This window comes from Leucopleurus acutus (assembly GCF_964270905.1).
Source record: "Leucopleurus acutus genome assembly, chromosome: 1".
NCBI lineage: Eukaryota > Metazoa > Chordata > Mammalia > Artiodactyla > Delphinidae > Leucopleurus > Leucopleurus acutus.
This window is the reverse complement of record NC_139142.1, coordinates 165,562,606-165,576,223: the sequence shown is the minus strand read 5'-3', so window position 1 is coordinate 165,576,223 and position 13,618 is coordinate 165,562,606. Positions and strand designations below refer to the sequence as shown.

Genomic DNA, 13,618 nt, shown 5'->3' with positions numbered 1-13,618 from the left:
TAAATACCTGTATTAAAAAATAAGATCTCAAATCAATAACCCAATCTTCCACCATAAGAAATTATAAAAAGAGGAAACTAAACTCAAAGCAAGTGAAAAGAATATAAAAGTAAAATCAGACATAAATAAAAGAGAATAGAAGAATAGAGAAAAATCAAGAAAACCAAAGCTTATTCTTTGAAAAGATCAACAAAATTGAAAAATCTTCAGACTGACCAAGAAAAAAAGGGAGAAGAATCAAATTACTAAAATCAGGAATGAAAGAGGGGCATTACTACCAATCTTACAGAAATAAAAAGAATAAGGTAATACAATGAATAACTGTATACCGATAAATTACAAAACTTATATGAAATGGATAAATTGTTATAAAGACACAAAGTATCAAAGCTGACTAAAAAAGACAATAGAAAACCACAACAGACCTATAAATAAAGAGACTGAATTAGCAATCAAAACTCTTCTACAAAGAAAAGCCCAAAACCAGATGGCTTCCTTGGTGAATTCACGAAACATATAAAGAATTAACTGCAACCCTTCACAAACTCTTCGAAAAAAAAGAAGAGGAGGAAACATTTCCCAACTCATTCTACAAGGCCACTATTATCTTCATACCTAAACCAGACAAAGACATCCTAAGAAAACTATGAACAGTATCCCTTGTGACTACAGATGCAAAAATCCTCAACAAAATACTAGCAAGCTGAACCCAGCAACATTTTAAAAAGGATTATACTCTATAACCAAATTGGATTTAACCCAAGAATACAAGAGTGGTTCAATGTATGAAAATCAATATAATATACCATAGAAATAGAGTAAAGGATAAATAAAAACCACATGATCACCTCAGTAGACACAGAAAAAGCATTTGAAAATTCCAAAACCTTTTCATGATAAAAAACACTCAACAAACTAAGAATAGAAGGGAACTTCCTTAACCTGATAAAGGGCATCCATGAAAAACCCACAGCTAACGTCACACTCAATAATATAAAACTGAAAGATTTCCCTGAGATCAGGAACAAGAGAAGGATGTTTACTCTCACCAATTCTATTCTACTGAAGGTTCCAACTGGGGTAATTAGGTAAGAAAATAACAAAAGGCATCTAGATTGAAATAGAAATAAAGTATCTATTCACAGTTGACATAATCTTGTTTATAAGGAATCCACAAAGAAGAAACTACTAGCGCTAATAAGTACAAGAAGGTAGCAAGATATGAGATCAATATACAAAAGTCTATTGCGGGCTTCCCTGGTGGCGCAGTGGTTGGGAGTCCGCCTGCCGATGCAGGGGACACGGGTTCGTGCCCCGGTCCGGGAGGATCCCACGTGCCGCGAAGCGGCTGGGCCCGTGAGCCATGGCCGCTGGGCCTGCGCGTCCGGAGCCTGTGCTCCGCAGTGGGAGAGGCCGCAACGGTGAGAGGCCCGCGTACCACAAAAAAAAAAAAAAAAAAAAAAAAAAGTCTATTGCATTTCTATACACTAGCAATGAACACTGAGAACATTAAATTAAGAAAACAATCCCATTTACAATCACACCAAAAAGAATAAAATACTCAGGAATAAATTAATAAAAGTAGTGTAAGACTTGTACTCTGAAAGTACAAAATACTGTTGAAAGAAATGAAAGAGGACCTAAGCAAATGGAAAGATATTCCATGTTCATTAATGGAAGACATATTAAGATAGCAATACTTTTCAAATTCATATATAGAGTCAACAAAATCACTACCAAAACCCCAGCTTCCATTCTTGCAGAAATTGACAAGCTAATCTTGTCATATGGAAACTCAAGGAACCCAGAATATCCAAACTAATCCTAAAAAAAGAAAAGAAGTTAGAGGACTCACACTTCCCAATTTTAAAGCTTACTACAAAGCTACTCTAATCAGGACAGTGTGGTACTGACATAAGGAGAGACACCTAGGTCAACGGAATACAACTGTGAGTCCAAAACGAAACCATCACATTTATGGGCAATTGATTTTCAATAAGGGTGCTATTGAAAATGGGGAAAGATGAACCTGGACTCCTACCTCACACCATATACAAAAATTAACTAAAAATGGATCTAAATTTAAAAGCTAAAGCTATAAAACTTTGAAAAGAAAACACAGGTATAAATCTTCGTGACTTTGGATTAAGCAATGACTTCTTAGATATAAAACTAAAAGCGCAAGCTACAAAAAAATTAAGTATTAGGCATTAAAATTTTGTGCATCAAAGGATACCATCAAAAAAGTGCAAAGACAACCAGAATGGGAGAAAAATTTTGTGAATCATATATCTAATAAGGGACTTGTATCCAGAATATTTAAAAGTAATATTAGAACTCAGTAATAAAAAGACAACCCTGGGCTTCCCTGGTGGCGCAGTGGTTGAGAGTCCGCCTGCCGATGCAGGGGACACAGGTTCGTGCCCTGGTCTGGGAAGATCCCACATGCCGCGGAGCGGCTGGGCCCGTGAGCCATGGCCGCTGAGCCTGCGCGTCCGGAGCCTGTGCTCCGCAACGGGAGAGGCCACAGCAGTGAGAGGCCCGCGTCCCTCAAAAAAAAAAAAAAAAAAAAAAAGACAACCCAATTTTTAAAAGGTCAAAGGATTTGAATAGACATTTCTCCAAAGAAGATATACAAATGGCCAGTAAGCACAAGAAAAGATACGCAACATCATTAGCCATCAGGGAAATGAAAATCAAACCCACAGTGAGACACCACTTCACACTCACTAGAATGGCTAGAATGAAAAAGGCAATAACAAGTGTTGACAGAGGATGTGGGAAATGGGCATCCTTATTTCAGTACTGGTGGGAATGTAAAATGATGTAGCAGCTTTGGAAAACAGTTTGGCAGTCCCCAAACAGTTAAACATGGAGTTACCGTATGATCCAGCAATTCTACTCTTATTTACTAAAGAGAAATGAAAATATGTCTACACAAAAACTTGTAGCAGTATTCATAATTGCTCAAAAGTGTAGACAACCTAATTGTCCACCAACTCATGAATGGACAAGTATGATATATTCATAAAATGGAATATTATTCACCAATAAAAAGGAATGAAATACTGATACAGGCTACAACATGGATGAATCTTAGTAACCTTATGGTAAGTGAAAGCCAGTCACAAAGGACCACATATTGTATGATTCCACTTATATGAAATATCCAGAATAGGCAAACCTATAGACAGAAAGTAGATGAGTGGTTTCTTAGGGCTGGCGCGGAACAGAAGTTTAGGGAAGCAACAGCTAAGGGATGCAAAGTTTCTTTTAGGGGTAATAAAAATTCTTGAAATTGTGGTGATAGGTGTGCAACTCTGTGAATATAGTAAAAGCCACTGAAATGCATTATTTTAAGTGGTGAATTGTACAATGTCAATTATATCTCAACAAAAAATGTACACTTTAAAAGGGTGAATTTTTTAGTATGTGGATTATATCTCAATTTTCTAAAATGTCATCATTAGCTAACTACTGGTTTACACCATTGATTTAACAGGATTAAAATGGTTATGAGGTAGTGTCCATATATACTTGGTAATTCATGATACTTTTAAACTAGGATTTCCAAATCTATGTTTTTATATAAGGTAAAAATAAGGTTATTTACAGAAGTGGGAGCCATGATAATCTGTTCCAGGTATGTCTACCCAAGAAAGAAATTACTCTTATTTCTTCCACTTATTACTGTCACTTAGCATGTATAGACAGCTGCTTTTGATCTTTCATTATTTCCTTTTCTCTGATATTTCTACAAAACAGTCATTTAGCAAGTTTCCAATTTTTAACCAATTAAAAAAAGTTTTACCTCGTAGAGAAATGGAAATAAAAACAAAAATAAACAAATGGGACCTAATGAAACTTAAAAGCTTTTGCACAGCAAAGTAAACCATAAAAAAGACCAAAAGACAACCCTCAGAATGGGAGAAAATATTTGCAAATGAAGCAACTGACAAAGGATTAATCTCCAAAATTTACAAGCAGCTCACGCAGCTCAGTAACAAAAAGACACAACCCAATCCAAAAATGGGCAGAAGACCTATATAGACATTTCTCCAAAGAAGATATACAGATTGCCAACAAACACATGAAAGAATGCTCAACATCATTAATCATTAGAGAAATGTAAATCAAAACTACAGTGAGGTATCACCTCACACTGGTCAGAATGGCCATCATCAAAAAATCTACAAACATGGGGCTTCCCTGGTGGCGCAGTGGTTGAGAGTCCGCCTGCCGATGCAGGGGATGCGGGTTTGTGCCCCGGTCCGGGAGGATCCCACATGCCGCGGAGCGGCTGCGCCTGTGAGCCACGGCCACTGAGCCTGCGCGTCTGGAGCCTGTTGCTCCGCAATGAGAGAGGCCACAACAGTGAGAGGCCCACGTACCACAAAATAAAACAAAACAAAAACAAACAAACAAACAAAATCTACAAACAATAAATGCTGGAGAGGGTGTGGAGAAAAGGGAACACTCTTGCACTGCTGGTGGGAATGTGAATTAGTACAGCCACTATGGAGAACAGTATGGAGGTTCCTTAAAAAACTACAAATAGAACTACCATATGACCCAGCAATCCCACTACTGGGCATATACCCTGAGAAAACCATAATTCAGAAAGAGTCATGTACCAAAATGTTCACTGCAGCTCTATTTACAATAGCCAGGAGATGGAAGCAACCTAAATGTCCATCATTGGATGAATGGGTAAAGATGTGGCACATATATACAATGGAATATTACTCAGCCATAAAAAGAAACGAAATTTGAGTTATTTGTAGTGAGGTGGATGGACCTAGAGTCTGTCATACAGAGTGAAGTAAGTCAGAAAGAGAAAGACAAATACCGTATGCTAACACATATATATGGAATCTAAGAAAAAAAAAGTCACGAAGAATCTAGGGGTAAGACAGGAATAAAGACACAGACCTACTAGAGAATACACTTGAGGATATGGGGAGGGCGAAGGGTAAGCTGTGACAAAGTGAGAGAGTGGCATGGACATATATACACTACCAAATGTAAAACAGATAGCTAGTGGGAAGCAGCCGCATAGCACAGGGAGATCAGCTCGGTGCTTTGTGGCCACCTAGAGGGGTGGGATAGGGAGGGTGGGAGGGAGGGAGATGCAAGAGGGAAGAGATATGGGAACATATGTATAACTGATTCACTTTGTTAGAAAGCAGAAACTAACACACCATTGTAAAGTAATTATACTCCAATAAAGATGTTAAAAAAAATTTTTTTTTCATGCATAGGAAGATGTGTTTTTGAACCCCTGCAAGGAGAGACACAATTTACTCGAGGGGGTAAGAAAAATAAACCAAGTTAAAATTACCTGCTAAGAGTGTGAAGCGACTTTTAATTTTTGCTTGTAGAATTTTATTCTACTACAATTTATAAAACAACTATGAGTCACAACCAGCAACAATGTAGAACTGGCCCTTGTTCAAGATATGGAATAAAAATATGCCCCACTGGGAATGAAGAATCTCTACGTAAGTCACCTAAGATACTCCATTTCATTAAAACTCAGAGCACCCTAGCCTCTTTTGTTAAGCACAGGTTAACTATTAAACATTGCTGCTCTCTTCACAATTTTTTTTTTTGGCTACACCGCAGGGCCTGCGGAACTTCCCCGACCAGGGATAGAACCCATGCCGCCTGCAGTGGAAGCACGGAGTCTTAACCGCTGGACCACCAGGGAAGTCCTCTTCTCCACAATTTTAAAAGCACAAATAAATCAAAGCGGATTTTATGACGTGCATCCTTTACAGGCTCCAAAACCAGCAATCCAATCTCAGATAGCCACTTCAACCCCCTATAGCAAAATTATTTATGTCCACAAGACAGGAGACTGCTGCTTTAGTTGATTCTGTAAAACCCCCAAAACAGAAAAGTCTCAGTGGGGCATCAAACAGTAAGAAAGGTAGCAATATGCACCCAAAGTAAACAAATATAGCAATGAATCCAGAGAGATAGAAGTGGCATTATTATTACCTTTGAAGATGGCTCTCAGGAGTGCTCCAGCAGCTTTTCCTTTCACTGCCTGATTCTGAAGGAGATTAGCCAGCTGCAAAGAAAAGAAAAAGCTACAAGTCCCTGGCAACAATTTCCCTACCTGAATGACCTAAACTCCCGGTATGAAAAACACACATCTGTCAAGTTCATATCCTTCAGAGACTCCAGGTATCACAAATAACGTATTTATTTACATATAGCAGGGTAGACTTAACATGATGCTGGGCTGTCAAGACTGAAATTTATTCATACATTCATTCTACAAACGTTTATTAAGTATTTAATCAGCACTAGGTATCAAGCTATGTTCTTGGGAATATACATTCATTCAGCAAATACTCTTTGAACATGTTCTTCTTCCTAGGCATTAGGGATACAAGGATGAACATGATAATCTGACTCAGTTTACAGTAGAGCAGGAGGGAAAAGGACGACAAGAAAAAAAATCAGAAAAGAAATTTGTAACAGAAACAAAAGACTGAGACAATAATTGAGGAAAGGGAAGCAACTTCAGCTAGGGTAGTCAGGGAGAAAGCTTCTCTGAGGTAGGTGACATTTCTATAGAGACTTGGAGGATGAGAAAGAGCTAGTTATGCAAAGGGAGGAAAGAAGAACACTTCAGGTAAAGGTATTGTTATGTGCAAAGGCCCTGAGGGAGCAAAGAGTTTGGCATATTGGATGGCCTGAAGAAAAAAAAAAGACCAATTTGACTGAAGAGTAGTAAGAAAAGAGTGGCACAAGATGAATTTGGAGAGATGGGCAAGAACCAGATAATAAGAACCTTGTAGGCCATGATAGGAAGCTTAGATTTTCTCTAAGTGCAACAGAAGTAACTAACGAGAAAAGAGGAGAGTGATATATAGATGTCTTTTTTTTTAAAAATCAGTCTTATTCCTTTTGTAGAAAATAGGTTGTGGGAGGGTTTAAGAGTGAAATAGGGACATCTGTTAGGAGATTGTTATCAGTGATCAAATGAGAGATGATAGTGGCCTACAGCAAGGTAATGGCAGGGGAGATGTCCTGAGTTGAACTGTGTCCCCCTCCAAAATTCATGTTTAAGCTCTAACCCCCAGCATCTCAGAATGTGATCTTATTTGGAAATAGGGTCATTGTAGGTGTAAATAGTTAAGCTTGAGGTCATATGGGTAGGCCCTAATCCAGTATGACTAATGTCCTTAGAAAAAGGGGAAATTTGGACAGAAACACATACAGCGAGAATGCCATGTAAAAGTGAAGGCAGAGACCATGGGTGACACAAGGCAAGGAATGCTAAAGATTGTCAGCAAACCACCAGAAGCTAGGCAAGACACACAGAACAGATGATCACAGCCCTCAGCAGGAACCAACAATGCCAACACCGTCATCCTGGACTTCTAGTTCCTAGAACTTTAAAAATAACTGTCTATTGTTTAAGGTACTCAGTTTGTAGTACTTTGTAAGACGAAGAAAAGTACAGATGGCCCCAAACTTATAACAGTTCAACTTACAATTTTTCAACTTTACAATGGGGCAAAAGTGGTAGGCATTCAGTAGATACTGTATTTCGAATTTTTATCTTTTCCTGGGCTAGCAATCAGCTGCAGGATCACAAGGATAAACAACTGATACACTATTCTGTACCCACGCAACCATTCTGTTTTTCACTTTCAGTACAGTATTCAATAAATTACATGAGATATTCAACACTTTATTGTAAAATGGGCTTTGTGTTAGATGATTTTGCCCAACTGTAGGCTAACGTAAGCATTCTTGGCACGTTTAAGGTAAGGCTAGGCTAAGCTAGGATGTTTGGTAGGTTAGGTGTATTAAATGCATTTCTAACTTAGAATATTTTCAACTTAAAATGGGTTTATTGGGATGTAACCCCATCAAAATTTGGGCAAGATCCGTAGACTGAAGATATATTTGAGAGCTTGATCAGTAGGACTTCGCTATGGTCTGAATGTTTATGTCCCCCCAAAATTCACGCGTTAGAATCCTAATACCCAATGTTATGGTATTTGGAGGTGGGGTCTTTGGGAGGTGATTAGGTATGAGGGTGGAACTCCCATGAATGGGATTAGTGCTCTTGTAAGAGATCCCACAGAGCCCCCAGGCTGCTTCTACCATATGAGGGTATAATGCGAAGTCTGCAACCCAAAAGAGGGCCCTCACTTGACCACACTGGCACCATCATCTAGGATTTCCAGTCTCCAGAACTATGAGAAATAAATGCTTGTTGTTATAAGTCACCCAGTCTACCGTATTTTGTTACAGCAGCCTGAATGGAGTAAGACAGACTTCCTCATGCTTTAGACGTGAAATGGGTGTGGTGATGAAGGAAAAGAAGAAATCAAGGAGGACTCAAATTTCTGGCTTAAGCAACTAACTGGGTAGATGGTGGCACCATTTACAGATATGGTGAAAATTTCGGATTAAGCAAGCATCTAAATCATCCAGAGGGCTTGTTAAAACAGAGAACTCCACGTGCAGTTTTTGATTCAGCAGATCTGATGTGGCGCTCAGAACTGTTACTCTTAAGATATCCAAGTGGAGATGTCAAATCGATAACTGAATATGCCAAAGTGGAGCTCAGTGAGAACATGTAAGATCATCCAGGGAGAAAATGTAAAGAAAAAAGAGACACCAACAGAGATGGATAGGTGGAAACTCTATTATTTTTACAACTTTTCTGTAAGTCTAAAATCAACTCAAAACAAAGAGTTAAAAAATTCTTCCTGGATTTAGCATCCACTGATGCTTCCTGCCTGATCCAATCTTTATCATGATGGTTGCCAAATGATGGTTTTCTAACTCTGTGGTAAGCAAGAGCCCTCCTCATCATTTATTATCAATACGGACTCACAAATTTCTATATTTTTCAGTGGTTTATAATTCATAACTGAACTTGATTATTTCAATGTTCAAATTTGACCAACGGAAGCCCCTTCAAACTGTCTTTATCAGGTTTGGGGTATCAATGTTATACTTTATAAAAAGCACTTGGAAGTTTTCCTTATATATGCACATTTTTCCTTATGTATTATATATACTCTAAAACAATTTATGTGGCATCGGGACTATCTCTTACCTCTGATCTCTAAAGATTTGGTAGACGTTTCCTATGAAACTTCTGGACCTGGTATTTTTGTGTCAAGTAATTGCTTGATAACTCTGTTTTTCTTTTATAGAAATTGATCTGGTTAAGCTTTCCATCTCAAATTGGGTCAATTTAATTAAACTGTATGTTCCTAAGAAATTATCCATTGCATCTACATTTTCAAATTTATTTGTAGTAGATATATAGAGTAGTCTCTTAGTAATTTTTGTGATTTTTCTCTATATGAATAGTTATTTCCCCCATATCATTTCTTATTTAGTATATCTGTGCTTACTCCATTGTTTTCTTGATTAGTTAATAGTTTTGTCTATTTTTCAAAGAACCAGGATTTTTATGTATTAATTTGAACTACTGTTCTCCACTTTATTAACTTCTACTTTTATTCTAGCAGTCCCTTTTAGATTCCTCTATTCTCTCTAAATCTTTGAATGTAAATTTTCCCACTGCTGGATATGTCAGTCTTCCTTGTCATGGACTTGCTTTATGTGTTTTATAATTTTTTACTCTTAAGCACATCTTCTATGGACATTTTTATCACATGGACTGAATGCATATATTGCTGGAATGCTTATCAAATTTACAGAGGATATAAAATGATGATTAATACAATGGTCAACAGAATCAGGATACAACAAGAAGATCTTGATGGAGTGAAATCAAATTAATCTAAAAAGATAAGTAACAGATTTAAAATAAAAATTTTAATGTGGGTTCTAAGAACTAACTATTGAAGTTCGGAGATGAAGGAAATTTAGCCTATATGCAAAAATGACTTGGGGTTTTTAGTTGCTTGTAAGAGCAATGAGACAATAATATAATATTGCTGCCAAAAAGTTGACTCTGCATTAATGGAAGAATTAGGGAAATATTAGTGCCCCTCTACTCTAGTGGTAGAACACATGTGGAGCCCTGTGTTCAATTTGAGGTACAAAATTTTTAAAGGTAATGTTAACAAAACAGAAATATTCAGAGGACTGTGTTCATGTTGGTGAAGAAACTTAAAATAGGAAGAGCTGAAGGACCTTTTCTAATATTTACTCAGCGTCTACTGGATGCCTATTGAGGGTCTATTAGATGTTAGATGCATACAGTATCTCATTTCATCCTCACAAAAACCAAGATAGGAATTCTTTTTGTGATAAGCATGAATCAGAGAAGTAATTCATAGCATCTATCATGGGTTTTGTTCTAATTCTTATTTTTTACTTATTTTATAGTGTAATGTTAAAGCCTCCTCAAATTCCTTTTGGAAGCAGGTAAGATAAAAATTCTAAGTAAATAAATAAATAGAAAGCAGGTTTCAACCAAATTGTAACTTGTCTATAGGATGATTCAACTCTCAACTCATGCAAAGGCTGTCTTAAAAAGTGCCACAAAAAGCAATTTCTGGATAATTTCAAAGAAAAAAAAAATCAGAGCACATCCCTGTATCAATTCCCAGTTAGCATAAGGTAACAAAGATTAAGATGCACCTAGCTTCAATGACCACAAAAACTAGCACATAAAAAGTTCCTTAAAAACATAACACTCGGGGCTTCCCTGGTGGCGCAGTGGTTAAGAATCTGCCTGCCAATGCAGGGGACATGGGTTTGATCCCTGGTCCAGGAAGATCCCACATGCTGTGGAGCAACTAAGTCCATGCGCCACAACTACTGAGCCTGTGCTCTACAGCCTGTGAGCCACAGCTACCGAGCCCGCGCACCTAAAGTCCGTGCTCCGCAACAAGAGAAGCCACTGCAATGAGAAGCCCGTGCACCGCAACAAAGAGTAGCCCCCCAGGGCTTCCCTGGTGGCGCAGTGGTTGAGAGTCCGCCTGCTGACGCAGGGGACACAGGTTCGTGCCCCGGTCCAGGAAGATCCCACGTGCCGCAGAGCAGCTAGGCCCGTGAGCCATGGCCGCTGGGCCTGTGCGTCCGGAGCCTGTGCTCCTCAACGGGAGAGGCCACAACAGTGAGAGGCCCGCGTACCGCAAAACAAAACAAAACAAAACAAAACAAAAAAGAATAGCCCCTGCTCACCGCAGCTAGAGAAAGCCCAGGCGCAGCAATGAAGACCCAATGCAGCCAAAAATAAATAGATATAACATTAAAGAAATTTAAAGAACAATAATAATACTCAAAGTCTTAATTTGTCTATACATATATACTAATGTTTAAGGTTAATTTTAAGGAGGGATTATTTTCCATGTAGGGATCTGAATAAGCTGAGATCATTTATAATGGAATAAGGAGAAGTATATCAGGAGAGAAAGATTAGAAAGCCTAACATAGAAGGTAATTATTGTCCCATTTTATAATCATATAGTGAAGACACAATGTAAATTGGTTGTTTTTCACTTTTCCTAATAATTTCAAAATATCTTACTACTTATGAACTTCTTTAGGGAAAAATATAAATGAAGCATCAACAGGCAAATCTAATGTCTCACATCAATAACTACAGTCTGGATATTGCTTTCAAATAGGATTGTTCTAAGAACTAAAAAGTGTACTAATTTGCTTATACGGTTGCATAAATGTCATTTAAATATTATACAGTTGTAGGGATTTCCCTGGTGGTCCAGCAGTTAAGACTTCACGCTTCCACTTCAGAGGACATCGGTTTGATCCCTGGTCAGGGAACTAAGATCCTGCATGCTGCACGTTGCAGCAATCAATCAATAAACAAACAAACAAACAAATACAGTTGTATAAATGTACACAAATGCCCTTAAGTTGTGCATATCTCTTCCTCTCTCCCATTTCTTTGTATCTATGAGTTGTTACCAAATAAATCCTTGTCTCCTAAGGAGAGTGGGGGATAGATGAAGTGGCAGAATTAATTTTTCTCACATGTCCCTTGAATTTGTTATCATGCTTGACATTTGCTTTTGGCAGAACATCCTTCCTAATACTCACATCATCTTCTTTCAGGGTTTGAAGAAATTTTTGCAGTCTGTCTGCTGTTTTTTCTGCTGCTAGACATAAAATTTTCTGGTCCATTGTTGCACATATCAAGAAACTGGAAAGGGAAAATGTCAGAGCTGGATCAAACTTCCAGAAGGAAACAAGTTTGATTTTTTTTCCCTTCTCTACCTGTTAACTGAGTATTTCATACATATTATAGACTACGTACACAGTGGGTACTCAACAGGCTAAGGATTACCAACTAGTATGAGTAGGTGATTCTTATCCAAACCAAAATAATCTTGAGAATTCCCTGGAATTTCCTTATTAGAAAGTTGTAGTCTAATCAAGTGGTTTCCTAATTCCAAGCCACATTTTTTTTAAGCATCTACCCAGTATGCTGCCCAGAACAAAGCTATCATTTAACAGTACAGCAAATATATAATAAATTATTATTGACACATACACAAGAATATTATAACATATAATAAAGTAACACTTGATAAATGAATAAATCAACAGCACTGTAAATGCATTTATACCAATTAAATGGTGTAAAAACAAATGAGAAGTTAACAAGGCTAAGAAATAAATGTGTGCTCAAACATCAAGAAGCCTTCCCAGCAGAGGAAAGCTTAAACTGGAACTTAAAGATTAAATTTAGACAGTCAAGATAACCACATGGTATACATTATTGGGAAGGAGAGTATCATGAACAAAGGCATTCATAAGAGAATCTGAAAAATTTATTTGGGGAAAATGAGTAGTAGAGGGTTCAAGTAGGGGAGTAGTGAGTAGGAAAGCTACAAAGAAAGGGTGGGACTAAACTGCACAAGCTCTTAAAAGCCAGGTTAAGGAATTCAGATTTTATTTTGTAAATAATAGATGGCAACAAAAATTTCTGTAGTAAAAGATAATCTGACAAGATTGAAACAGTGTTTGAGGAAACTGAATCTGGCATCAATGTGCAGATTAAAGCAGGGAGGGAGTAAGGAGGAAGAACAGAGGCTAAGAGGCTACTGGGGGCTATTTTAGTGGTAGTGACAAAGGCCTGTCTTAGGGTGGTGACTCTGGGGAGTAGAAAGGAAAGGGTGAAATGGAAGCACATTAGACAGACAGGAGTTAGTGTGTAGCTATGGGAGTATTATGGGAAGGGGGAAATGCACACTGATGGAAAGAAGACCTGCTCCTCCTCCTGCATTTCTTCGTTTCCAATCTCCATAAATTGTACCATCATCCACTCAGCTGCTGAAACCAAAAATCTGGACAACATTCTTAACCACTTCACCTTCATCCTCCACATCCACTACCAAGTCCTGTTGATGTTACCTCCCTAAAACATCTCTCAAGTCTACTTCTCTCTGAGATCCACTACCTCCACATTACTCCAAAGCCACCATCATCTCTCACCTGAACTACTGCATAGTTTCCTAACTTATCCCCCACACAGCAGCTAAAACAATGTTTTTGAAACACAAACCAGATTATGTGACTTATCCTCCCTCAATCTCCATCCTTAACTTAAAACTCTTCAGTGGCTTTCCATTACTCTCATATCAGTCCAAAATCCTGAATTCAGGATAAAAAGGTCTGGTCCATGCTAACTCCC

The 13,618-nt window shown here is 37.9% G+C and overlaps 1 protein-coding gene across 2 annotated transcripts in view; it reads right to left on the bottom strand.

Annotated features, from left to right (window-relative positions):
• Positions 1–13,618, bottom strand: part of FANCI (FA complementation group I) — a 76,678-nt gene that overhangs the window by 61,684 nt on the left and 1,376 nt on the right. For both annotated transcript variants that reach the window (XM_082855019.1, XM_082855020.1), the window contains exons 2-3: positions 12,022–12,124; positions 6,004–6,076 (exon numbers count right to left, since the gene is read on the bottom strand). In XM_082855019.1, the coding sequence (XP_082711145.1) occupies positions 6,004–6,076; positions 12,022–12,105 (157 nt within the window). In that variant the 5' untranslated portion in view covers positions 12,106–12,124. The remainder of the gene's footprint in view (positions 1–6,003; positions 6,077–12,021; positions 12,125–13,618) is intronic.